The sequence below is a fragment of the Neophocaena asiaeorientalis genome, unplaced genomic scaffold (assembly GCF_003031525.2).
Source record: "Neophocaena asiaeorientalis asiaeorientalis breed wild unplaced genomic scaffold, Neophocaena_asiaeorientalis_V1.1 scaffold45, whole genome shotgun sequence".
Classification (NCBI taxonomy): Eukaryota; Metazoa; Chordata; class Mammalia; order Artiodactyla; family Phocoenidae; genus Neophocaena; species Neophocaena asiaeorientalis.
In genome coordinates this window covers 10,228,210-10,254,575 of record NW_020174642.1, presented here as the reverse complement: position 1 = coordinate 10,254,575, position 26,366 = coordinate 10,228,210, and the positions used below count along the sequence as shown (strand labels likewise).

The following is a 26,366-nucleotide window of genomic DNA, read 5'->3' as shown; positions in this document are numbered from 1 at the left end:
GGCCCCAGCTAGAGGGAGAGACCGCTACTTCATCAGTGTCATGTCAGCTCTCGTACACACAACCTCACTGTGAAAAGGACTCCACTGGGAAAGGAAAAAACAAAGCAAAAAAAAAATTTAATTAATTAATTTAGGTAAATAAGTAAAAATGCTCCCACAATTCCTTTAAGTGGGATGTTGAACATTGGTGAATTTTCAATGTCCATGCCAACAGGAAGGGCATGGCTCTCTGGACAGGGCCAGGGTGCTGAAGGACCTAAGGGTGCTTTGCTCATGTACCAATTTGCCATGGAAAAGTCTGAAAAAGACAGACGAGTGGAGAAAAGAAGTTTGAAGTTCAGTTCCTGGTATTTCCAGGTCATTTTGCCCAGGCACGTGGATCCTTAAAACCACTGGAAATAGTTGCATGCCCAGTTGGAAAGGACCAGGCTGGGCCAGTGGGCTTCACTTGCCCCTGTCTGCCTGTCCATCCCTGAATCGCCATGCGGGACTGGTGAGTCACCGTTGATACACCGTGCCTGGCATGGGCATCTCACCTATGACTCACTCTCCCGTGAGTGTACTGTTGATTTAGCAGGAGGGTCTCCGAAAAGCTCAGGCCTGGACCATGTCGTGACCAAGGAGACTGCCACAGGATAAAAGAGGGATTTTCTGAATCTCAACTCCCTCAACAAAGATGATCGTGCAATACAGCATTTTTCTCTGTCAACAAACTTGTCAGTTTGGCTTGGCTGTGTTTAGGAAACACCTTCTAATCGTGGAGATTACTTGGAATGAAGGGTGTCGGGGCCCTCCTTAGGCAGACGTTATCTGACCCTCTTTAAAAAGCAAACAGAGCCTGCGGTATAAGATCGAGGGCCGGGACGCACACTTATCCTTGACGGTGGTCTCCTTTGGACAGAGGAGGAAGGTCACAGCTGCCATGGAGCCCAAGGTGACCTGCATCCTGGTCATGGTCTTTGCTCTGGCCCTCAGCAGCCTGGCTCAGGGCAAGGCCGGTAAGACACCCCCTTTCCTGCTCTGTGGTGGGCACGGGGGGCAGGGGTCCACCTCTGGGAGTCATGGTTTCACAACGTACTTTTGAGCCAAGCGCTGTTTAGTGCCAGCGGCTGTTCTAGACCCTGGGAAGATTCTGGAAAGCAGAACAGGGGAAGATAGCAGCAGGGTGGAGGGGCCCGTGGAAGCTTTGGGGACTGCGGTGAGAACGCAGTGGCCTCGGTTGGCATCTCTCTTCAGTACTGATGCTAGAATATTCTGGGGCTCTTAAGTATCACATTTCAAAGAGCTACCTTTGATGTTAATGCCCAAGCCAAACCGCTGGGGCTGGACCCACTCAAGGTCCACACAGACCTCTAAGAGCCTCTTCTGAGGACGGCGTCCCCTGGGAACCCTGCTGGCAGGTTCTGTGGGCTCTCCTGGGCCCCCTGTTCCGTGGAACCCAGACCACCTGTCCCATTGGTGCATGTGTCCCATCAGTGCCTAGTCCATGGGTGTCACCAAATGAGAGAATTAAGGAGGGAGGACACTGTTGCTTCCTTTGAATGTGTTTGTGTCTCAAATCCTTTACCTGCAGAACAGGGTCAATCTTCAGCTTTAGACGGTTGTCAACAAAATTACGTGTGATGATATTTGGGAAAAGCTACAAAGGGCTAAATAAACGTTGCTTATTATTGGTAGATACACTTTTAAAGGGAGAGGGCTGGAGAAGGATTTCCCAAAGGTTTCAAAATGAGGATTCCGATAGAGGTTTGAAGGGAGGTAAAAGGATGGGTCCCATGTATCTCTGGACACGTTCCAAGGACCTCACATGTCAGGAACAGCGGACCAGGCATGTGAGGAGGGGATGCGGGGAGGAAGGCCCCACGGCCTAAGGCAAGGAGGAGGGAGGGGGCTTGGACCTGAAAGGACAAAAGAACTGTGGTCCAAGCTCTGCACACACAGCCTGTCTTGACCTTCCCCACCACCCTGCCCGGTGGAGTGGGCAATGACCACCTTCTCTCTACGGCGGGGAGGCCAGACCCTGGGGTGTTTGCTGTCCCCAAGAGGCTGCCCAGCCAGTGGGAGATGGACGCCTGTCTTTCTGCAAAGCCACAGAAACTTTTCTTCAAAGAAAGCTAGAGACGATCCTCAGACGTCAATACAAAAACCCACAAAGACCAGCTCGAGTGACGGGCTCTGCTTTAAGATTCTCAGGTGGACTTCACAAGGGACGAAAGGCGAGCAGCCTGCCTCTTCGTCTAGGAGACGCCAGGCATCTATCTGTCTGTGGTTGGACTGCCTTCTTATGAGAGCGAGATGCTCCAGGTCAAGGCCAGCTCGTGACCATATCTGCCCTGAACCTCGGTCCTCCTTGCTCTGTTCCGGCTCCTTCCCTCCCAGTCTCTTTACCACCCACACTCCCAAGGCCTGGCTGCGTGTCCCCTTCACCCGGGGACAGAGTCTGGTCCGGGAGTGGATGGCGCAGCTGCATGGCCAGGCCTCTCTCTGGAGGCCAGCTGGTGGCGTTCATCCACGAGCAGAGCGGAGCCCCTAACCTTCGAAGCATTCCCCCTCACCCACAAGACAGGGGAGGGGTTCCGGATTCTTCTTCTGCTACCTGCCTCAACCCGCCCACCACCCGGTCTGAGCAGTATGCCTTCTCAGAGCCCTACACTGTGGCCCTGAGTTCAGACCCTCCCAATCTTGCATCTAGAACACGTGGGAGCCGTTAGCCGCCCGCGAGTGTTCTCCACTTTGGGTCAATGTCGTTGCCCCTCTGCTTAAAGCTTCCGAGTGGCTCCCTTTACTCTTGGGCTGAAGTCGTCCACTCCAGCCCTCAGCCTGGCTTCCCCAAACTACCCTACCCCGACTCCCCATCTTACCTTGAACACACTTTGCTCTCTCTCTCCACCACCTTTGAAGGCGCTACTCCCTCTGCTTGGAGCACCCATTGCCTCGTCCTCATCTGGTCAGCCTCCTCCGACAGGAAGCCCTCCTTGCTTTGTCCAGCCTGTTGTCACTCTCCCCTCTTGGGCCTGCCCACGGCTGGTTGCACTGTGCCGTTTTGTACCTTTACTCAGCTCCCGCCTCCGTCAGACTGTGAACTTCTTAACAACGACGTCTCTATTTTTAATTTCTGGGTCCCTATCACCCAGCACAGGGCCTGGCATGAACTTGATCCCTGAGGGGATAAATAGATCCCTGTCTATTTCTGCTGCGCTGGCTCCCGTTTCTAGCACCCACAAGCGGTTCTCCACAGATATTTATCAATTGAGTGAATAAAGTTTAATAATTGTTGAAATTAATGAGCAAATGAGTAGATTATCTAGGTAGGTGCGAAGTTTACAAATCCCAGGCACCTTGCATTTTCCCAGAGTTTCAGTGTTTGCGAATCAGGAACTGAGGACAGGGTCTCCTCTTGTGTGGGGAGCCCTGGGTCTACATCAACTGCTCGGCTGGCTGCTGATTTAATTGGGGAAAGGAAGTGAGCTGCAGTGCGGGTAATAACAGGAGGGGATCCAGCCTGCCACTTACCTTCACCTCTTGGCCCATGTACTTTCAGAGACGTGTCAGATGGAACCCCATCAAAGGGTAAATTGTGGTCACCCCGGTATCACATCTATGGAGTGCAAAAGTAAAGGCTGCTGCTTTGATAGAAAAATTTCTGGAGTACCCTGGTGCTTCTATCCTGTGGCCGTTGGTGAACCTTTAGAAGGTAAGCCCATGACAACACCGTGGGGTCTGAAGATGCAGAATTCGTGAGAAAAAAACACCACATGGGACCACGGGACCCTGCTCCGAATTGCCTGCTGCGTTTTTACCCAAAGTAATGGCCAAGGGGTGACTAGAAAGAAGTGGTTTTGCCTAAATCAGTCTGAATCCAGGGCTGGGGAATGGAAACACAGGGGTGAAAGACCCATTGGGTGAGGCACCCTATTTTTTCTCCTGGCTTTTCTTCACATCTCTAACTACAGATCTGTGAAGAATTGTCCTTGGTAACGCACTTCATCGCTTGCTTGGGGGTGGGGAGTGGAAAGAATGACAAAATATAAAGACAGTCTTTGTTTTCTAAAGAATGTTCCCGGTCACGCTTTTAAGCAAATTCTCTGTAATTATTTAAAAGTGAAAGAAAATACTTATTCTTGCTAACACACCTCTTCTTCCCCACACTTCACCTTTGCAGGGGAGTGTCAGTTTTAGACGCTTTTCCGGTGGGGATGGCATCAGCCCGGCACCGGGGTCTTAACTCCCTCTCTGGCTGGATGTTTCGGGGTCCTCTGAGCCTGAACTCACTGCCTGGATTGACTGCTCTGATTCCTCGTACTCAAAATCAGCCTAAAAATTAAAAGAGATAAATGTTACTCTGTGCTGGTACTTCTTTTAAAAAATAGAAAGGATTTTCCCTTTGAGGGAGGAACGTGATATTTGCACCTCTGGGTTCTCATCGTGGATTACACATTAACTCAGGCTATCTTGGGCCGGATGAGAGCGTGACTTGTAATTGCGTTAGGCTCTCTCGATGGATATCAGCCATCGGCGTCCGTGCACCAGGCCATTGGGTTGCAGTCTTAGAAGCAACTCGGAGTCACACCCTGTCAAATCATGAAAACAGGCACCAAACCTTACTCACATTCTTTACGTATTCATGGTGGCAATAAAAGTTGCCTGACAATTTCTTCACTTCCCCCAGATGGAAACTGACTTAGGAGATCGAATCCATCGCAAAGCGTCTGCAAGTGTTAATAATAAAAACAATTGCAGAGGACGGCGCGGGTTGACCCCCGCCTGGCCCCCCACTCTTGAACTCCAAACTGGAAAATAGAACAAAATGGGGGGTGGGGTGGGAGATACGGAGGCCACGGTGCCCCCTTGTCACCGACACAGGCAAGACGGAAGGGAGCCAGTCGGACCTGCCTGGACCTGGGCAGATGCCTCACCCTGGCGGGCAGTGCTGGGCTGAGCAGCCTCAAGTGCCCCCGGGGCAGTCAGCCCTGCTCCAGGGAGCTCAGCTCAGCCAGCCGTGCTCCTAGACACCTCCTCCCAGAGCTTGTCTCTGGGGTCCCAGGAGCCCCGCCCTCCCCAGCCACCTGGTCCCCAGAAGGAGGTACCGCCCTCTGCGCGATCAGTTTTCTTCCCAATTTCCCAGCAGATCCATCACCCACCCGCAACCCTTGGCCACCAGGACGATTAGGTACAGAGGCCCCGGGGGCCAGGAGATACACTGCGCATGCGGAAACATCAGGATGGGGACCCCAGCACACGCACACAGCAGCATGCGTGTGTAGGCAATAGTGTATGTGTCATGCGTGTGCCGTGACCTCCGCGGGAGAACGTGCAGAGAAATGTTGGCTTCTCTTTTTTTTTTAATCTGAAGCGTATCTGATCTTTCTCGCAATCTTCACCTGTTAGTGAGAGGTAAAAATAAACTACCTGTGCTTACTCCGGCCCCTCTGGAAATGCAGTGTGTGACGGGACTTTGTGCAGCCTCTGCAGGGAGTAGCCGCCAGTCTCTCTGAACCCTCCCTCTCCCACTTTCCTGCCCCTCCTTAGAGCTGGGTGGACAGAGGGGACCAAGCCCCCACGGCTGTGGAGCACGGGAGTCCTTGGGTCTACGTCATGCCCTTTGGGTTGCCACTGACCTGTCTGGGGGTCTCGGCTGGAGTTTTTTCTGGAGTCCAGCTCGTCGCGTCCCCTGTACCTTCTCCCCACGTTCCCCAGTGCCAGAGAGGAGGGCTTTCCCCCATGACAAAACAGGCCCGTTTCCCAGTTCCCAACATCCGTTCCTTCCCTTCTTTCTTCCCTGACTTCCACCCTATAAAGAATGGAAAAAGTACCCACTTGCCCAACCTCTCTTCCAATTAGAGGTAGGACTCCACTCTGGCCCACGAGGCAGGAGCCGGCATCTACTCGAAGGCTCTGGGGAAAGGCTTTTACTGCTTGGTGAGAGGAGAGCGCCCTCTAGCGGTCATGGACGGCCCTTGCAGCCTGCCTTTGCTGTGTGGTGTGAGGGTGTGACGTGGTGCTTCAGGCAGTCATTCTATGATAATGCGGAAAAGCCAGAGAACTCGAGCCTTGATCTCCCTCAGCTGCTGATTTGCTCCAGCATCACCCACCTCCAGACTTCATGTCAAGTCAACCCAAATATCCTTATGGGTTAAACCTCTGCTGGTTGAGTTTCCTGTATCTTCCAAGACTTAACGAAGGCCTGTATCTCCCTTGTACCTTAGAGGGGTGAGTCTACATCCCAGCTACCACGGGCAGGGACAAGCTCTCAGCCAAAGTCAACGTCCTCAGGGTGAGTCCTCCAGGCTGGGCCCTTCATCTGTTAAAGGCCAGTGGGCTATCTGTCCCCTCTACCACACCTCGTGTTTCACTAACTTCTCACAGAGCCATCCACCCGCCTCGGGCTCTCGGGAGGAATTTTGGGCTCAGAATCAGGAGTGATCGGGGCAAAGGGAGGTGTGTGTGGGGAGGATTAAAGGGCATTTCTTTAGGTTTTCGAAACAAACTCCATTACAAATGTTATCTTACCCTTATCTTCATCCCCGTTTGGTAAGACAAAATGTTTAGTAACTCGCCCAAATGAGCAGGCACACAGATCAGACCAGACTCCCCTGAACCAGAGAGCCTCTAGAATCAAGGTTTACTAATAATTTCAAGGATGCAATCAAGAGAAAGCCAAGAACGGGATCTGGGACACGAGGGCCATACCCACGCTGCCCCTTTGTGTCACATGTACCCCCTGGCTCTGAGAGGTGAACTTGGTCTCCTGGGGGTTCCTGCAGCAGCAGGCTGAACTGGGCATTCTCCCCCTTTTCCTGGGCAGAGAGCGTGAGGGCTACGCCACTTTTCAGGGAGCTGTGATGCACAGATTGGGGTTTCTTGACCCTAAGTACTCCTGTGGCTGAGAGGCACCAGGCTGTGGGGCGGAGGCCAGGTGACAGGAGGCCAGGTGGGTCCCCTGCCTTCCTTCTGTTTCTCTGGATTCTTGCCCACCGAGGGAGTGAATGGATGGAGGACCAGCAGCTTCAAAGCCCTTCCCCCTCCCCCCACGTTCCAGGGAAAGAAATCTGCGATCCACGATGGCTCGGCCACCTCCCCTGGTGTTTACCCGCGTGGGTGTGTGATCCTACGGCCCCACTGCCTGGACACCAGGCCTCTGGGGCTCACCCGCACGGGTACGAGAACACGGGGGACTCCTGCAGGGGTGCCCAGTCCAGCACCCCGCACGGGTGGGAAAGGGATTTGACTTGGTCTCGGCCATGCTGTGCTTCCTGAGAATCACAAAATCCCGAGGAATTCTGACAGTGGAGGCAACTGAGGGCAGAGAGGGAAGCGCCCAGGCAGCGTGTGGGGGGACCTGTCGGAACAGATGCCGGTGGAAATGCTCTGGGAAGCCGGGTGGCCTCAGAGGGCAGTCAGGCCCGTGCCCGCCCGTGCTGTGTGGCCTCAGCCTCCCAGGACATCCCAGTGGGTCCCAGTGCTCAGTGAGGCTGTGGAGGGAGAGAGGTGAGAGCCGGGGTGTTGCGTCCTTCCCGTGTTCAGAGCCAGGATGGGGGAGACGGCAGGGGAGCCGGTGGGGGACAGAACAGGACCGTAAAGAAGTCACCACCACCCACGGGGGCAGACCTGCCCCTATGGCCGCCTCCCTGTCACGCTCTCGCATCACCTGCCCCTCCCCGTCACGCGCCCCCATGAAGGCGATTGGTTGGTGACCCCTCCTGGGGAGGGAAATCTGGGCTTCCCAGGAGCCTGGACCACCTCTCCGCCCCGCGCTTCGCTACTGCCAGGAGTCCACGGCCAGGGAAGCAGAAAAGATGGCAGGGCTTAGGAACAAAGGGCGCCTTCTCACGGCCAGTGCAGAGACCTTGAAGCATGCAGAAGGTGGTGGAAGAAAGGCAGGCTGTGTGGTAAAGAACAGCTCGCTGATAAGGTACAAGGAGCCTTTAGCAGTTTGGGGACCATGTCACACGCATGCACACACACACACACATGAAGACGCACGTACACACAGCTCTTAAAGGGCCCACGCTGCTCCCTCCCCCCAACCTTGGAAACCAGGCTGAGGGAGGCTATTTGGGGGTGAGCTCTCTTGCACATCAAGACCAGGGATTTCTGCCAGAAGAGGGAAAGCCACCCTTATACTTTCTACATCTGAATACGTAGCTTGTTAGTGGAAAGTTTTATGTTTTCTATCTTCGTTTTTAGAGACAGGCCTTCAACTTCAGAACGACGCAATGGAGTGATGTGTCAGTTTAGAGTTTTCTTGGTTTTCACACAGGTGGAGCTACAAGGCTAACTGGCCAGTCAACACGGCTGTCTGACACCCTGCGTACTACCCTTTCCCTCCAGCCTGGAAACCACCAATGTGGGAATTTTTCTAGAACTTTCCATGTCCTTGAAGAGCTTCAGACAAAAGTCCAGGAAGTTTCTCCTGGGAGAGATTCATATTTTGAGAGGAAGTCAGGGGTCTTCTGGTGGACACAACTGGTGTGGGAGGGAGTCACGTCTGTATCAGCCCTGGAGAGAATGGGTAACAAATGTGTAACAGAGGAGCCCAAGTGAGCACAGCTCCCCACGCAGCCTGAGGGGCCGGGCAAGGACAGGTGGATGTGCAGAGAGGGGCCAAAGGGAGAGAGAGCGAGTCCCGACCCCAGGGCTGGCAGTGCTGTCACCCTGGTGTCCCAGTGACAACTGAAGCCATGTGACACACCCTCCCCTTTCTTCATCAGCTTGCGCTGGTATCCTCGTCAGACCGGATGACTTACACAACTGACATTTATTCTCACAGTTCTAGAGGCTGGAAGTCCAAGACTGAGGTGTGGGCAGGGCTGATTTCTCCCGAGGCCTCTCTCCTTAGTGTGTAGATGACCGTCTTCTCCGTGTTCTCTGTGTGTGTCCTAATCTCCTCTTCTTAGAAGGACACCAGTCGTATTGGATTAAGGCCCACCCTACTGGCTTCATTTTAACTTAATTACCTTTAGAGACTTCATCTCCAAATAAGGTCACATTATGAGGTCCTGGAGAATAGGACTTCCACATATGAATTTGGAGGAGACATTTTAGCCCATAACAGCTGGTGTCTCTTACTTGCAACCAAGGAACCCTAATACACGCAAATTACCAAAGGGCAGGGGTCACAACTGTTTGTTGCTGAGACTAGTCACTTCTGCTCTAGGTGGTAAGAAAACAAAGGGAATACATGAGGCTGAGAGTGTATCAAATGCAGACAGTGGGCAAAACCCAGAGACCATGAGACATAGGGGCCGTTCACACTGTGCGTTAAGGGCAGGCAGGGAGGGAGTGGGCCACCTGTAGGGTGTGTTATGTGACAAAGAGGATGGAACAGGCAGAATATTATCACAGGTGGGACAGGATGGAGGATCCGTAGGAAGAGGACGTTCACACTGTGCGTTAAGTGCAGGCAGGGAGTGAGTGGGCCACCTGTAGGGTGTGTTATGTGACAAAGAGGATGGAACAGGCAGAATATTATCACAGGTGGGACAGGATGGAGGATCCATAGGAAGCAGACTACACATCTCCAGCCTGGCTGCTCCGTCATCCTTAATCAGGCCGCCATTGGTGACCCTGGTCATGGTCCAATTCAGGCTCCACGTGTCATCCCAGACACAGACTAACAGCATGGCTGCTCTGTGGGTCACTGTGGGCTGCAGTTGGGCCAACGCTGCTTTCCCTGAGTCTCCCCAATAAAGCCTGAGTGTGTGGTGGCACTGCCCATGTCCTGGCCCCTGTTCAAACCCCAGTTCTGGTCCTTGTCACCATGCATTGATGGAAAGGCCGAGAGAGGAACAGGACACATGAGCATCTCATGACCCAGGATCCAGGTGTGTGGTCCTTCCACCCACTTGCACCCCATGCAGAGTGCAAACCTGCCACTTCTGCCCCTCACTTTTCATCACGTGTTGGAGATAGATTTACTAAACCCCGTGGCTCAAGCACCTTAATTGGATCTGTGAGCCTTTCCACTCTGCAGCTGGCCGTGTACTTGGAGGTTATCATTGTTTCTAGAAAATTGCCAACACAACAATAGGCTTCTATTCAGGACATGTTGAACTAAGGACCAGACCAGGAACCAACTCTTGAAGCCAAGTTGTGGCTTCAGATCCTATTCGTAGGGTTGTAGGGAAGGGTATTGTTAGCTCAAGAAAACTCCCTTGCGTTTATTTGTGAGTGTGGGCAGAGACAGCTTGTGGAAATATTCAGTGCTGGTGAGCCCGACAGGAAACATCAGCTAAGAAGAGACACATACCTGGGAAAAACCAGCACAGGAATGTCCTGGCAGACATCAAGCAGTCACCCATTTAAAGGTCCAAGCTGTCACATTACAGTTAGTTCCGGAAAGGTAAATAGTATTATTTTAAAGGTATTTCTTAATTGTTCTTCTCAGCTCTTGACATTGCCCTGAGCCGGACATTTTGGGGGTAGCAAACAGATTAAATTAGGCAAAGCCATACACACTCACATATATATGTGGTACAGTGTAGTTGATTGAACCTAAAAATAGGGAACATCTATTCTAAAGGCAAACATTGATGGGATTTTTATATTAAATCTTATCTGGTTCATCAGTGTTGAGAACTCAGAAGGGCTGAGAGTTTACCCTACTTGCAAGCGAGTAGCTTCATGGCTGCTGGCCGAGGACAGGAGACTCCCGGTTCAGAGATAAAGAACCTTATTTCTCATCACATAGCAAGCAGTGAAAGCAGCAGCATGCCTGTCTTGGTTCCCTTTGCCCCCAAGTCCTTCAGGGGTGGCACCGATGAGCTCAGATGGGTGCCAGCACACACAGTGGGCTGCCTTCCAGGAGAGAAACACTGACCTCTCAAGGGGTTTAAATCTTTCAAGGGGCAGTAAGCTTGCTGGCCCTCTGCCGCCTGCTTACCTACCTTCCAAGGTTGTTTGCCACACAAATATCCTGCCACGCGGGGCCACACGGGGGTTGTACTCAGGAACACAGTGAATGGCCAGGGGCTGTGGAAGGAGCTGTGTAGTACCAAGGTGGGGGGTGCTCCCTGGTTCCTGCAGGAGGATGAGATTGACTTGATTGGCTAGTTCTGCTGGCTGGCAGGGAAGTGAGGTACACTCCTCAGGGATAAGCAGGACCTGTGCCCAGTCCCTAGATAAGGAGGTTGTTTGGCTAAGGGGCCTTATCTGTGGGAGCTGAGTAGGGAGGAGAATTCATGGTTAGGCCACTCACGGCCTCTCAGTTGCCAGATGTCAAGGCATCTAGACATCATTAACGTTCAACTGTAATTTTAGGTCCTAAGCTATTGGGACAGTTAGTGTCTCATTCACAAGACCTGCAGGAATGTGAGAGACTCGCGGGGAATTGTCTCCTGAAAATCAGTATACTAAATATACCATTTCCAAGACCAGATTACAGAAGGGGAAAAGAGCACTGAGGCGCATTTCTGTAACATTTCATTTATAAATACACATATTTACCACCTTCTTTTAAAAATTTTGTTTTTAGAGAGTTGTAGGACTAAAATACAGGGATAGGCATATTTTTTTTTTCTTAAAAGGCCAGAGAGTAAATATTTTAGGTTTCCTGGGCCATACAGTTTCTGCCACAGGTAATCAACTCTGCAATCATAGTTAGAAAGTGGCCATAGACAATGTGTGAATGAATGGGTATGGCTGTGTTTTTAATAAAGTTTTATTTAAACACAGGCAACAAGCTCATGGGCCATGGTTTGCCAACTCCTACTATATCATTTTTCCTTGACTTGTGGTAAGTTTCAAGGCTGGCCAGCTCCCACTCAGATACAAAAGGGGTACAAAAGAGACCTTCTGAAGGAATGTAAATCTTGGTTAAAGTCCCTCAAAGCAGGACAAGGAGGAATTCCGTTGCACAATACATTGAAAAATGCTAAGGTTTATGTCCATCCAATTATGTCCCCCGAATATAACCCATCAAGACATCTCTATTTACTCCTTCCTAAAGTCTGTACCAAATTCTCATCAGCATTGGCTCATCTGTTTATGTCTCCTCCCAGCTTTGACCATCTTCTTTATTATGTAGCTAAATTAAGTCCTGGGTTTTAGAAGAGTCCATTATTATTATTTTTGCCTGCATTGGGTCTTTGTTGCTGTGTGCCAGCTTTCTCTAGTTGCGGTGAGCGGGGCCTACACTTTGTTGCAGTGCGTGTCTTCTCATTGCAGTGGCTTCTCTTGTTGCAGAGCATGGGCTCTAGGCATGTGGGCTTCAGTTGTTGTGGCACATGGGCTCAGTAGTTGTGGCTTGTGGGCTGTAGAGCACAGGCTCAGTAGCCGTGGCACATGGGCTTAGTTGCTCTGTAGCATGTGGGATCTTCCCAGACCAGGGCTCGAACCCGTGTCCCCTGCATTGGCAGGCAGATTCTTAACCACTGCGCCACCAGGGAAGTCCCATAGAAGAGTATTATTTACCCATCCTATTGATCAGCACAGCCAAACTCCAGAAACCTGGAATGCTGGGGAGGGAAATTGAATTTGCATGTTTTTCAGCCCCACCTTCTGTATTTAGGAACACTGTACATGCAAATGTTAGTAATAAAAATTTACTTTTTCCCCTGATGACAGTGTAAAAATGAAATATTATCCTAGTCAGTATCCGAGTGAGGGTTCACCAGGCATGTGAGACCTTGGAGATAATTTGATAAACTCTCATTCCAGCTCTCATTTCACAGATGAGGAAATTAATCCAGAGATAAGAAGAGGCTTGCCTTACTTATTTGCATATATCCAGGCCTAGGTATTATTTTATGAATTCTATAAGGAAATTTGGGCGAATGGGTGACATTAGGAGGCAGACTCCTCTTCCTCACCTTCCGGGTGTCACTTACCCGTTTTTCCACCCCACACCACCTCACTAAGTAGGTCTAGTTTGTGCAGATGCTGGCTTTGGTTCTAGGGATTCAAAATAAAGGAGGCATAGGTCCAGTTCTGGATGCCACCCTGCACTTACTTTCTGTGTTGTTTGGGGAAACTATTTTTCCGTATACACTATAAAACTGGGGGTGACAGTTTCAGCTCTTCATTTGGATTGTTGTAAGAATTAAATGAGATACAGTACATGAAATCCTTAGAATATCACCTGGGACAAAGTTGGCCTGCAGATTTAGCTGTTACCTTTGGTACAATTAATAAAGGAACCAGAAACATAAAACTCCACTTAAAATGCAGGTGTGGCTAAGTGTTGTGAATCAGGTGAACAAAGGATGCTTGGGGGAAGGGTGAAGGGCCCTGTCTTCTCTCAGGGGAAGTGAAGGAGGCCTTCCTGGAAGAAGTGGCTCCTGAGTCAAGAGCTAAAGGGTGGACAGGAGTTAGCAAGGCAAAGAGTGGAGGAAGAGTATTGCAGAGAGAGGAGGACACGCAAACAAAGTGTCAGAGGTCAGGGTGTGTCTAGAGGGCAAGAGGCTTAGGTTATGAAGGAGACCCGGCAATAGAAGAGTGCAGGACGGGGGGAGGGGGTATGTGGGGACCAGCTCATAAAAGGTCTTGCTTTTCATGCACGCTTCAGGCTGGGAGGCGTGAGGGAGTGCCAGGGGAGTGACATGTACTGATTGTCACTTTATAAAGGTAATCAAGGCACCAGACTTTTGTCTAGATGAGGACAAAACTCTGGTTGAGAGATTATTTAGGAAACAGTTGTAGCAAATCAAGGGAGAAATCATGAGACTAGACTGGGCTGTAAACACAAATGCTGACAGAGGCCCAAACGCTGCCATAACTGAATAAATCCAGCCAGGTGGGAAGTGGTGGCAGCAACGTGGAGAAATCATGCCCTGAATCAAGGGACAACCACAGCTGCAGCCTGAAGAAGCAATTTTAGATTCCTTGGAGGAGAGTGATAGATTCTTACAGCCTTTGTTTGTCTAGAAAAGTATTTTGAAATCTCTGTACCTTCTGCTCAATTCTGCTGTGAATCTAGACTTGCTCTAAAAAATAAAATAAGGACATTTTCCATGAGTATAGAATTCTGACTTGACAGATTTTCTCCTTTAGTACTTTAATATTGTTGTTCCATTGCCTTCCAGATTGCATGGTTTCAGATGAGAGATCACTTGTCATTCTTTTCTTTTTCCAATACAATATTTTTAAAAACGTTTTTATAATATCAATTTTTCTAAAATATACTTTAAGTATGTTTCCATCCAAACCTTGAACTGACATTTTAAAAAAAATTTTAGTTCCCACCAACAGTGCAGGAGGGTTCCCTTTTCTCCACACCCTCTCCAGCATTTGTTGTTTGTAGATTTCCTGATGACGCCCATTCTAACTGGTGTGAGGCGATACCTCATTGTAGTTTTGATTTGCATTTCTCTAATAATTAGTGATTTTGAGCAGCTTTTCATGTGCTTCTTGACCATCTGTATGTTTCCTTTGGGGAAATGTCTACTTAGGTCTTCTGCCCATTTTTGGATTGGGTTGTTTGTTTTTTTAATATTGAGCTGCACGAGCTATTTATATATTTTGGAGATTAATCCTTTGTCGTTGATTCGTTTGCAAATATTTTCTTCCATTCTGAGGGTGGTTTTTTCATCTTGTTTATGGTTTCCTTTGCAGTGCAAAAGTTTTTAAGTTTCATTAGGTCCCATTCGTTTATTTTTGTTTTTATTTCCATTACTCTAGGAGGTGGATCAAAAAAGATCTTGCTGTGATTTATGTCAAAGAGTGTTCATCCTATGTTTTCCTCTAAGAGTTTTATAGTGTCTGGCCTTACATCTAGGTCTTTAATCCATTTTGAGTTTATTTTTATGTAGGGTGTTAGGGAGTGTTCTAATTTCATTCTTTTACATGTAGCTGTCCAGTTTCCCCAGCACCACTTACTGAAGAGACTGTCTTTTCTCCATTGTATATCCTTGCCTCCTTTGTCATAGATTAGTTGACCATAGGTTTGTGGGTTTATCTCTGGGCTTTCTATCCTGTTCCATTGATCTGTATTTCTGTTTTTGTGCCAGTACCATATTGTCTTGATTACTGTCACTTTGTAGTATAGTCTGAAGTCAGGGAGTCTGATTCCTCCACCTCTGTGTTTTTCCTTCAAGACCACTTTGGATATTCGGGGTCTTTTGTATCTCCATACAAATTTTAAGATTTTTTGCTCTAGTTCTGTAAACAAGCCATTGGTAATTTTATACAGATTGCATTGAATCTGTAGATTGCTTTGGGTAGTATAGTCATTTTCACAATATTGATTTTCCAATCCAAGAACATGGTATATCTCTCCATCTGTTTGTATCATCTTTAATTTCTTTCACCAGTGTCTTATAATTTTCTGCATACAGGTCTTTTGTCTCCTTAGGTAGGTTTATTCCTAGGTATTTTCTTTTTTTTGTTGCAGTGGTAAATGGGAGTGTTTCCTTAATTTCTCTTTCAGATTTTTCATCATTACTGTATAGGAATGCAAGTGATTTCTGTGTATTTTGTATCCTGCAACTTTACCAAATTCATCGATTAGCTCTAGTAGTTTTCTGGTGGCATCTTTAGGATTCTCTATGTATAGTATCATGTCATCTGCAAACAATAACAGTTTTAATTCTTCTTTTACAGTTTGTATTCCTTTTATTTCTTTTTCCTCTCTGATTGCCGTGGCTAGGACTTCCAAAACTATATTGAATAATAGTGGCAAGAGTGGACATCCTTGTCTTGTTCCTGATCTTGGTGGAAATGGTTTCAGTTTTTCACCATTGAGAATGATGTTTGCTGTGGGTTGGTCATATATGGCCTTTATTATGTTGAGGTAAATTCCCTATATGTCTACTTTCTGGAGAGGTTTTTTCATAAATGGGTGTTGAATTTTGTCAAAAGCTTTTTCTGCATCTATTGAGATGATCATATGGTTTTTATTCTTCAATTTGTTAATATAGTGTATCACATTGATTGATTTGCATATGCTGAAGATTCCTTGCATATATGGGATAAATCCCACTTGATCATGGTGTATGATGCTTTTAATGTGTTGTTAGATTCTGTTTGCTAGTATTTTGTTGAGGATTGTTACATCTATATTCATCAGTAATACTGGTCTGTAATTTTTTTTTTGTAGTATCTTTGGTTCTGGTATCAGGGTGATGGTGGTGTCATAGAATGAGTTTGGGAGGGTTCCTTCCTCTGCAATTTTTTGGAAGACTTTGAGAAGGATGGGTGTTAGCTCTTCTCTAAATGTTTGATAGAATTCACCTGAGAAGCCATCAGGTTCTGGAATTTTGTTTTTTGGAAGATTTTGTTTGTTTTCTGGAAGATTTTAAATCACAGTTTCAATTTCAGTGCTTGTGATTGGTCTGTTCATGTTTTCTATTTCTTCCTCGTTCATTCTTGGAAGGCTATACCTTTCTAAAAGTTTGTCCATTTATTCCAGGTTGTCCATTTTATTGGCATAGAGTTGCTTGTAGTAATCTCTCATGATCCTTTGTATTTCTGCAGTGTCTGTTGTTACTTCTCCTTTTTCATTTCTAATTTTATTGATTTGAGTCCTCTCCCTCTTTTTCTTGATGAGTCTGGCTAATGGTTTATCAATGTTGTTTATCTTCTCAAAGAACCAGCTTTTAGTTTTATTGATCTTTGCTATTGTTTTCTTTGTTTCTATTTCATTTATTTCTGTTCTGATCTTTATGATTTCTTTCCTTTTGCTAACTTTGGGTTTTGTTTGTTCTTCTTTCTCTAGTTCCTTTAGGTGTAAGGTTAGATTGCTTATTTGAGATTTTTCTTGTTTCTTGAGGTATGCTTGTATAGCTATAAACTTCCCTCTTAGAACTGTTTTGCCACATCGCATAGGTTTTGGATTGTCTGGTTTTCATTATCATTTATCTCTAGGTATATTTTTATTTCCTCTTTGGTTTCTTCAGTGATCTCTTGGTTATTTAGTAACGTATTGTTTAGCCTCCATGTGTTTGTGTTTTTTACATTTTTTCCCTGTTATTGATTTCTAATCTCAAAGCGTTGTGGTCAGAAAAGATGCTTGATATGATTGCAATTTTCTTAAATTTACTGAGGCTTGATTTGTGACCCAAGATGTGATCTATCCTGGAGAATGTTCCATGCACACTCGAGAAGAAAGTGTAATATGCTGGTTTTGGATGGAATGTCGTATAGATATCAATTAAGTCTATCTGGTCTAGTGTGTCATTTAAAGCTTGTGTTTCCTTATTAATTTTCTGTTTGGCTGATCTGTCCATTGGTGTCAGTGAGGTGTTAAAGTCCCCCACTATTATTGTGTTACTGTTGATTTCCTCTTTTATAGCTGTTAGCAGTTGCCTTATGTATTGAGGTGCTCCTCTGTTGGGTGCATATATAATTGTTATATCTTCTTCTTGGATTGATCCCTTGATCATTATTTAGTGTCTGTCCTTGTCTCTTGTCACATTCTTTATTTGAAAGTCTATTTTATCTGATATGAGAATTGCTACTCCAGCTTTCTTTTGATTTCCATTTGCATGGAATATCTTTTTCCATCCCTTCATTTTCAGTCTGTATGTGTCCCTAGGCCTGAAGTGGGTCTCTTGTAGACAGCATATATATGGGTCTTGTTTTTGTAACCATTCAGCCAGTCTATGTCTTTTGGTTGGAGCATTTAATCCATTCACGTTTAAGGTAATTATCGATATGTATGTTCCTATGACCATTTTCTTAATTGTTTTGGGTTTGTTTTTGTAGGTCCTTTTCTTCTCTTGTGTTTCCCACTTAGAGAAGTTCCTTTAGCATTTGTTGTAGAGCTGGTTTGGTGGTGCTGAGTTCTCTTAGCTTTTGCTTGTCTGTAAAGCTTTTGATTTCTCCATCGAATCTGAATGAGATCCTTGTCAGGTAGAGTAATCTTGGTTGTAGGTTCTTCCATTTCATCACTTTAAGTATATCATGCCACTCCCTTCTGGCTTGTAGAGTTTCTGCTGAGAAATCAGCTGTTAACCTTATGGGAGTTCACTTGTACATTATTTGTCGTTTTCCCCTTGATGCGTTCTATAATTTTTCTTTGTTTTTAATTTTTACCAATTTGATTACTATGTGTCTTGGCGTGTTTCTCTTTGTGTTTATCCTGTATGGGACTCACTGTGCTTCCTGGACTTGGGTTGCTATTTCCTTTCCCATGTTAGGGAAGTTTTCAGCTATAATCTCTTCAAATATTTTCTCGGGTCCTTTCTCTCTCTCTTCTCCTTCTGGGACCCCTATAATGTGAATGTTGTTGCATTTAATGTTGTCCCAGAGGTCTCTTAGGCTGTCTTCATTTCTTTTTATTCATTTTTCTTTATTCTGTTCCGCAGCAGTGGATTCCACCATTCTGTCTTCCAGGTCACTTATCCGTTCTTCTGCCTCAGTTATTCTGCTATTGATTCCTTCTAGTGTAGTTTTCATTTCAGTGATTGTATTGTTCATCTCTGTTTGTTTGTTCTTTAATTCCTCTAGTTCTTTGTTGATAATTTCTTGCATCTTCTCAATCTTTGCCTCTATTCATTTTCCGAGGTCCTGGATCATCTTCACTATCATTATTCTGAATTCTTTTTCTAGAAGGTTGCCTATCTTCACTTCGTTTAGTTGTTTTTCTGGGGTTTTATCTTGTTCCTTCATCTGGTACATAGCCCTCTGCCTTTTCGTCTCGTCTATCTTTCTGTGAATGTGGCTTTTGTTTCACAGGATGCAGGATTGTAGTTCTTCTTGCTTCTGCTGTCTGCCCTCTGGTGGATGAGGCTTTCTAAGAGGCTTGTGTAAATTTCCTGCTGGGAGGGACTGGTGGTGGGTAGAGCTGGGTGTTGCTCTGGTGGGCAGAGCTCAGTAAAACTTTAATCTGCTTGTCTGCTGATGGGTGGGGCTGGGACCCCTCCTTGTTGGTTGTTTGGCCTGAGCTGACCGAACACTGGAGTCTTCCTGGGCTCTTTGGTGGGGCTAATGACAGACTCTGGGAGGGCTCACACCAAGGAGTAACCAACTTCCCAGAACTTCTGCTGCCAGTGTCCTTGTCCTTGTCCTCACAGTGAGACAGAGCCACTCCCCGCCTCTGCAGGAGACCCTCCAACAATAGCAGGTAGGTCTGGTTCAGTCTTCTATGGGGGTCACTGCTCCTTCCCCCGGGTCCCCATGCACGCAGTACTTTGTGTGTGCCCTCCAAGAGTGGAGTCTCTGTTTCCCCCAGTCCTGTCGAAGTCCTGCAATCAAATCCCACTAGCCTTCAAAGTCTGATTCTCTAGGAATTCCTCCTCCCGTTGCCAGACCTGCAGGTTGGGAAGCCTGACGTGGGACTCAGAACCTTCACTCCAGTGGGGTGACTTCTGTGGTATAAGTGTTCTCCAGCAGTCATGGGATTTGATTTTATGGTGATTGCGCCCCTCCTACAATCTCATTGTGACTTCTCATCTGTCTTTGGATGTGGGGTATATTTTTGGTGAGTTCCAGTGTTTTCCTGTCAATGATTGTTTAGCAGTGATTAGCAGTGATTCCAGTGTTCTTGCAAAAGGGAGTGAGAGCACTTCCTTCTACTCTGCCATCTTGAGCCAGCCTCCGACTCACTTGTCATTCTTAATATGCTCCCCTGTAATTCAGTGTGTCTTTCTGCCAGTTGCTGTAAAAACATTTTAAAATTACTGATTTTCAACAATTTGATGATGCTGTGCCTTTATGTGGTTTTCTTTATCTTGCTTGGTATTCACTGAGCTTCTAGGATATATGAGTTTATATTTGTCAGCAAATTTACAAAAAATTTGGCCATTAGTTTTTCAAATCCTTTTTCTTGCCCCAATATTTTCTTCCCCTCCTACTGGTACACTAATTACATGTATGTTAGTCTGCTGACACTGTCTCACGGGTCACTGAGGTTCTGTTCCTTTTTATTTCAGCCCTCTTTCTCTCTATGCCCCAGTTTGCAGAGCTTGTACTGCAGTGACTTCAAATAAATCAGCCATTTCTTCTAAAGTATCTAATCTAATTAGAATTTTTCATTTCAGATATTGTAGTTTTCATGCCTAGAATTTCCACCTGGTTCACTTTTAGCTTCCATTTCTCTATGCAGATTTTAAAATGTGTTCCCTTGTTATATTTCTCTTTAAGTAGTTGAACATTTTAATGCAGTATCTGGTCTGTTTCTATTCTCTGTTATTTCCAGTGCTTAAGGTCCTGCTTCTTCACATACCTAGTAAGTTTTGAGTTTGTGTCGAACATTATGAATGCTATGTCATGTGTCTGGATTTTGTTGTCTTCCTTAACAAAATGCTGAGTTTCGTTCTGTTAGGCAGTCACTTTACTTACAGACTAACTTGATCTTTTAGGACTTGTTTTAAAGTTTTGTTAGAAGGGGTATAAAGTGGCTTTACTCTAGAACAAGATCAAGCCTATTCTTATGGCATGTTATGGACTGAACGTTTGTGCCCCCCTCACATTCATATGTGGAAGCCATACCCCCCAATGTGATGCTATTAGGAGGTAGGGACTTTGGGAAGTAATTAGGGTTGGAAGAGGTCATGAGGATGGATCCCCCATGATGGGGTTAGTGGTCTTATAGAAAGAGACAGCAGGGAACTTACCCTTTCTCCACCAGGTGAGCACACATTGAGAAGGCCACCATCTGCAAGCCAGGAAGAGAGCCCTCACCAGAACCCTACCCTGCAGCCACCCTGATAATGAATTTCCAGCCACCAGAACTGTGAGAAACCAATGTCGGTTGTTTAACCCATCTCCCTGTGGTATTTCGTTATGGCCACCCAAGCTGACTAAGACATGGCATGGTCATTCTATGTCCCTACTCAGTGCTTGGACAGCTAACAAGCCTTCCCCTGTGGCTGGTCAGAACTCATGTGAATCAGGCTGCTGACAGCCCTGTCTCCTTGGTGTGTGTTCCTTCCTGGGAGCTGTTCCTTCCTGGCCTTGTGTGTGTGGCGGCTTAGCGTCTGACTAAACCCCAGGGAGTCCCCAGCCCTGTTTAAGGTGTCCCTCTCCTCCGGCCCCCACCCTGGAAATCCATCACCCCGTGGCCTCTGATTGTACCCTCTGTCCCTCAGCCCAATGAGCCTCTGATGCTCTGTGGCCAGACTGTGTTTCTAGACAGAAAACCAGGTGACCTTGGGCCTCCCCACACTACTTCCCTTTCTGTCCCACACAGCCTGTTGCTCAGCATTTGTAAACAGTTATTCCACATAAGTTTAGAGTTACTTATGGCAGGAGGAAGAGTCTGGTACCAGTACCTCCATAATAATCAGAAGTAGACTGACATGGGTGACCTCTAAGGGACCCCCCATTTGGCTTCTGTTTCCTGTGAGAACTGATAGGTAACATCACTACAAAGAAGAATTGCAATCCCACCAGGCGTGGGATGGGTCTGAGACTGAGCGCTCCTGTGGCAGCACCAGCTAGCACAGCAGGTGCGGTGGGAGGGCCTGGAGATGGTCAACAGATGGGTACTCCTGGGGGTGATAAGACAGGGGGGGAGCAGGTGGAGTGGGGACCGTGGGAACCAGGCTGGAGAAGGAGGGGAGGGGGAGACGCAGACGGTACAGTGCTCAGAGGGGAAGCTGAGGGGTTAAGGGACTGGAGGGTTTAGGAGTAACGAGGAAGCAGTAGAAGCTTAGACATCCTGAACAGAAAGGACATTTGCATGTCCTCTTTCAGAGGTGGAGTACGGGTTCTGAGTGTGGCCATGGGAGGGGTGGCAGAGTGGAGGAGGGATGGAAGTTCCCAGAGATGAGGAGGAAATAAAAACCTGAGCTCCTGTGGCTTTGGGTGAGATGTTCCTGGAGTGCTGAACCTACCCAGGATGTCACACATCTTGGTGTGACAAGGGACACAGCGAGCGCGGTGCGAAACCCTTAACAAGGAGCAGGTTGACAGTCAGCTGATGACGGTGGGGCAGGAGCCTTGAGGGTGGTACAGTCACGGCTGCGATTCTGAGGAGCATGGTGACACTGGGGCTCAAGGTCAATGTCCAACCCCCAGCCTGAGCCCATGTGATGGGAGCACAGGCACCCAACGCAGCTTAGAGGTTGTGCTGTGCACAGAGCTCCACGTTCAGGTGGGTGCCACTCATAATGTAGACACTGTATCTAACGTAATGACTTCCCCACGGTGGAAGTAAATTGTCTTGAAGAAAATGTGCCTTTTTCTAAAAGCACTAAAATGCCATGTGGGCGGATGGTGCCCTGGATGGGGGCCTGAGCACCTCCACCTGAGATGCATGCAAGAGGAACATCGCAGGGAAGATGCAGGCTTCCATTAGGGCCAGAGCAGTTCAGAGACCAAGGGGCTGATAAGCCGTCTCTTTGGCATGGATCAGGCGGTTTTGGTGGGAATCCCGGAAGGGCCAGGAGGGCGCAGTGGGAAGTCGGGCCAAGGGGGAGGAAGCAAGAGGAAAGTGGAGGGGGAAGAGGGAGGACTTGGGGCCCTATGTCCTGGTGATGACTAAGAGTGACAGGGACGCAGTGTGGAAAGGTGACTTTCTCAAGGTTTGCAAAGATAGAGTCATGGTGGTTGCTCAGTGGGGGAATAGGCAGGGGTCTGGGGCGGCTGGAGCTGGATCTGGCAGAAGCCCTGAGCTCTCCAGACCCTGAGGACCCAGGGTTTCCGATTCCATGCATCTCTGGGTTCCTGGCTGCGCAAGCCGTGCTGGACAGATTGGTGGCTCCTGGAAGTCCCCCAGAGTAGAGAGTTTACGATCCTCTCTTTCCTCCACATTCCCCTTCGTGTGTTGTGTGTCTCATCTCCACTTCTCTTTTCTCTCTTTGGGTCCCATCCACAGAGTCTTTTCCCCAGAGCATCTTATCCTGGGCATAGGCTGGCTTACAGGTGCCATCTTTTAGGCAACACAGACAGTTCCCATGGAAGAAAAACATGACACACTTCAGGCTTTGCTAAAATGAACTTGTTACTACTACACTCATCTGGGGCCATTCCGTACACCCGGACAGCTTCATCTCCACGAAGAGCAGCCCCCTCCCCAAAACAGAGACAAGGAGATACAGACAGGGGCTGAGAGAGGGGTCTGCAGCCCTGAAGGAGGGTCTCCTGCCTTCCTCGGAGACCCTCCCATTCCTGGAGGAGGGGTCTTCTCTCTGTCCACGGCTGGCCTGGTCATTTCCCCCAGTAGCCTTGGGCCCACTATTTTAAAATTCCTGTGGTAGCCAAGTACTTTATCAGGAGAAATACATGACTTCTCTCTTCCTGGGTGGGACCCTGTGAGTACCCAGCACCACATGTGCACATGGCCCGTCTTCCATGTTGGCATCCTGGCATGACCTGGCTCCCTGCCTGGGTCGGGGGAAGCCTGGCTGTGCTCCAGGAGCCTGGAGGCCTGCTCTGTCACCTCTTGGCACTTCAGCCAAGCTACCTCAGCTCCTTTTCCTAACAAAGGTCCAAAGTGTCAGTGCCATGGGGAGAGAGGGGGTTATCTTGCTTACTGAGCAAACAGAGAGAAGCTTATAAAACACCCCCACGCAGTGGGGAACGTGCACTCTTCCAGCGTCCCTGGGATGCAGCCGAGCGTGGGCATGGGAGCCCGCTGCACCTGGCTCCTGGCTGCGCTCCTTCTGCTAGGGCTGTGTGCCCTGGGGGGGGCCCAGAAACCCGGTAAGCGAGGGCTCAGGTCCTCGTGGGGCTGTGGGGACCATTCAGACCAGCGAGCCTGGGGAGGCCTCTAGTGCCCCGAGCGCAGGGAGGGCATGAGAGGTCCTTGTTTTCTGCCCCTCGGGGTGTCTCTGTTCATGTTAGTTTCCCTCAGAGAGAAAACGCAGGTGATGAGTTAACTTGAGAAGGGAAGCAGGTGGGAAGGTGTCCTGAGGTTTGGGACACTAGCCACACAGCCAGCTCCTGTGTGCATCCCCCCACTTCCCCGCCACTCAGGAAGGGCAGTAGGGGGGCATTGGAGGGGGGTGAGACCTCCCGGGAGGGCCCCCTTCAGGATCAGTAAGATGGCCTCAGGCTCAGGTGGGCTGGGGCTCCAGGAGAGGCTGGGTGGGAGGCCCACTAAGGGCTCCTAGGGGTCCGGCCTTGCCCACTTTCATCCTGACCTGGGCCTGAGTGCATCTGTCCACCCTCTTGCCAGAAGGTTTTATTTTTAAACTAAGAAAACCCTTTCAGCTAAGTCCTGTCAGTTCCTCTGAAGGACACTGGCTGGTTCAAATACGACCAAGATAAGATGGCCTTTCCCAGGGTGGGAGTGGCACTGCTGGGGGGTCCCGGATGTGCCCGGGGGCTGGCTGAGCCAGGGCCTCTCCGCAGATCCCTGCCAATGCTCACGCGTGAGCGCCAAGAACAGGTTGAACTGCGGCTTCCCGGGCATCTCCAGCGACCAGTGCTTCTCCGCCAGCTGCTGCTTCGACTCCAGCATCCCCGGGGTCCCCTGGTGTTTCAAGCCCCTCCCCAAGCAAGGTAACGTCCAGGAGAGCTGGGACCTCCTCCTGTGCCCCGGGTGGCAGCCCAGGACCTGGTTTCTTAGGGCTCCAACACCACCTGGGCCAGCCCCAGGGAAGGGAAAATGTGCCCCCCCCTCAATGTCCACACTGGACCCCAAGGGCCAGCCGTTTGCCATTTTGGGGAGCCTTGTTGGAATACGTTTTACAGTATTTGAAAAAAACAATTCTGAGGCCCCTCTTCGCTGTGGCTCCTGAAGAAGCTTCTAAGGGACGTGAGGCATTAAAATCGGCATTATGAACATAGCTGCAAACAGACCCCAGATGTTAAGAAATTCACTTACGTCTTCTTGAGTTACCTTCTGAGAGTGCGTTTTGTGCCGGTGCATATTATCAGTTTAGAAAGTCTCCGACTCCAAAGCGGGCACACAAAGAAGTCTGTGTGCGAAGCTGATTCGTGTGTGTAGAACTGAGTACCCTGGCCTCCCGTCCACAGCCCCCGAGGCTGCCGGTCAGAGGCTCCCGGGTTCCGGGGGAAACAGGCCCGATGGTTGGCTGTTGGTTGGTTGTAGCCAGGCCTCTCCCAGTAGTGGAAGCACCGCTGGGTTTCAATTCTTTGGTCTAATGCTTTATATCCTTAAAGGGTCCCCACAGGAGGTACGGTGGACCACCCCACTTTACAGAGCAATGTCAAGTCCAGGGAGGTGAGATGATTTTCCCTCCAGACATTCTGACTTTTGGCATCAGGAGGAAGGGGTGCCCACCTCCTGGTGCCCACTCTTAGCCCAGGGGTGACAGTCTCAGAAGCCCCTCATGCTACCCCAAGCCTGTGAGCCCAGCGGCGCCCCCCTGGGAGGATGGAATGGACGTGTCTGGTTAGCTAGCTGGCCTAACTGAGTCCCCTTGTCGTCCCCAAATCCGGTGGCACGTGGCAGAGTTGGAGGAGTGTGTCATGGAGGTCTCAGCGCGCAAGAACTGCGGCTACCCAGGCATCAGCCCCGAGGAGTGCGCCTCTAGGAAGTGCTGCTTCTCCAACACCATCCCCGAAGTGCCCTGGTGCTTCTTCCCGCTCTCCGTGCAAGGTAATGTCCAGTTCCTGGACAAGGATGGTTCTCGAGGGCAGTGGGAGCTAGGGCAGGGGAGCTCCTAGGGTGGGCAGGATGCCTGATGCCATCCCGGCCAGGCCCCTGGACCCAGTGGGTGACCAGTTCAGGAAAAAGTGTCCTCGTGTAGGAAGCCACCTTTATCGTGAACCAGCTCAAAAGGGAATCCCAGACTGTTCTCAACAACGACAGCTTCTTTTTAATAAGTTAAGCCCTCCAGCCTTCCCACCGTGGCTTTTGGATGGTTGCAGAAAGCATCCCTTTCTCAGCCGCACCCCCAGGTCCTAGCACAGTGGAGTGGTGTCACTATTTTGGGTGCTTTGAATGCCACGTGCTGTGCTGGGCATAGTGAGAGGGACCCAGAGAGAAGCAGATGTGGTCTCGTCTCTCGTGGACCCCACAGTTCTCTCCCGTGACCACAAGTGACAGGTCCTGCCCCAGCGCCAGTCCCAAGAGAGCCCATCTCCCCTCCCCCGCCACCCCTCAGTTACAGTGTGTCCCTGACACTGAGTTCGATAAGATCAAGGAAAGACCGGGTATTCCAAAAGATGGGAAGGATGCACTGATCCTTGAAGGATGCCTCTTCCCATTTTGAGAAAATCAGTGTGCTCTAAAGAGCATGGCCTTTACTTTCAGAAATTTCCAAGTGATTTTTTTGTGTGACCTAAGTGTCTACCTGGAAAATTACCAGTTATCTGGGGAGAATGGACTCCCAGAGGGCATCTGGCCCCAGGGCACTGTGCCCCGCAGGCAGCTCCTTCTCCAGCAGGGACGGCTGGACTAAGGGCTATAGTCCCGTGAACCCACGGGGCCTTCTAGCTCAGGCACCCTGGCTCTCTGACGTGCTCACCAACAATATCACGTTTAAATTTCTAGACTGTCATTATTAAGAGGCAGTGGCTTCAGAGAACCCCTCAGGCTCCTTGGATGTCCTGAAACTAAAGAAGAACATGCATCG

The 26,366-nt window shown here is 48.8% G+C and overlaps 1 protein-coding gene across 1 annotated transcript; it reads left to right on the top strand.

The window, feature by feature from the left end:
* The first annotated feature begins 922 nt into the window (after positions 1-922).
* TFF2 (trefoil factor 2) lies at positions 923-26,366 on the top strand. Its single transcript, XM_024758438.1, has 6 exons — positions 923-998; positions 3,542-3,694; positions 23,395-23,523; positions 24,175-24,324; positions 25,241-25,387; positions 26,285-26,366. Exons 1-6 carry the CDS (start codon positions 923-925, stop codon positions 26,296-26,298), a joined length of 669 nt encoding a protein of 222 aa, XP_024614206.1. The 3' UTR covers positions 26,299-26,366.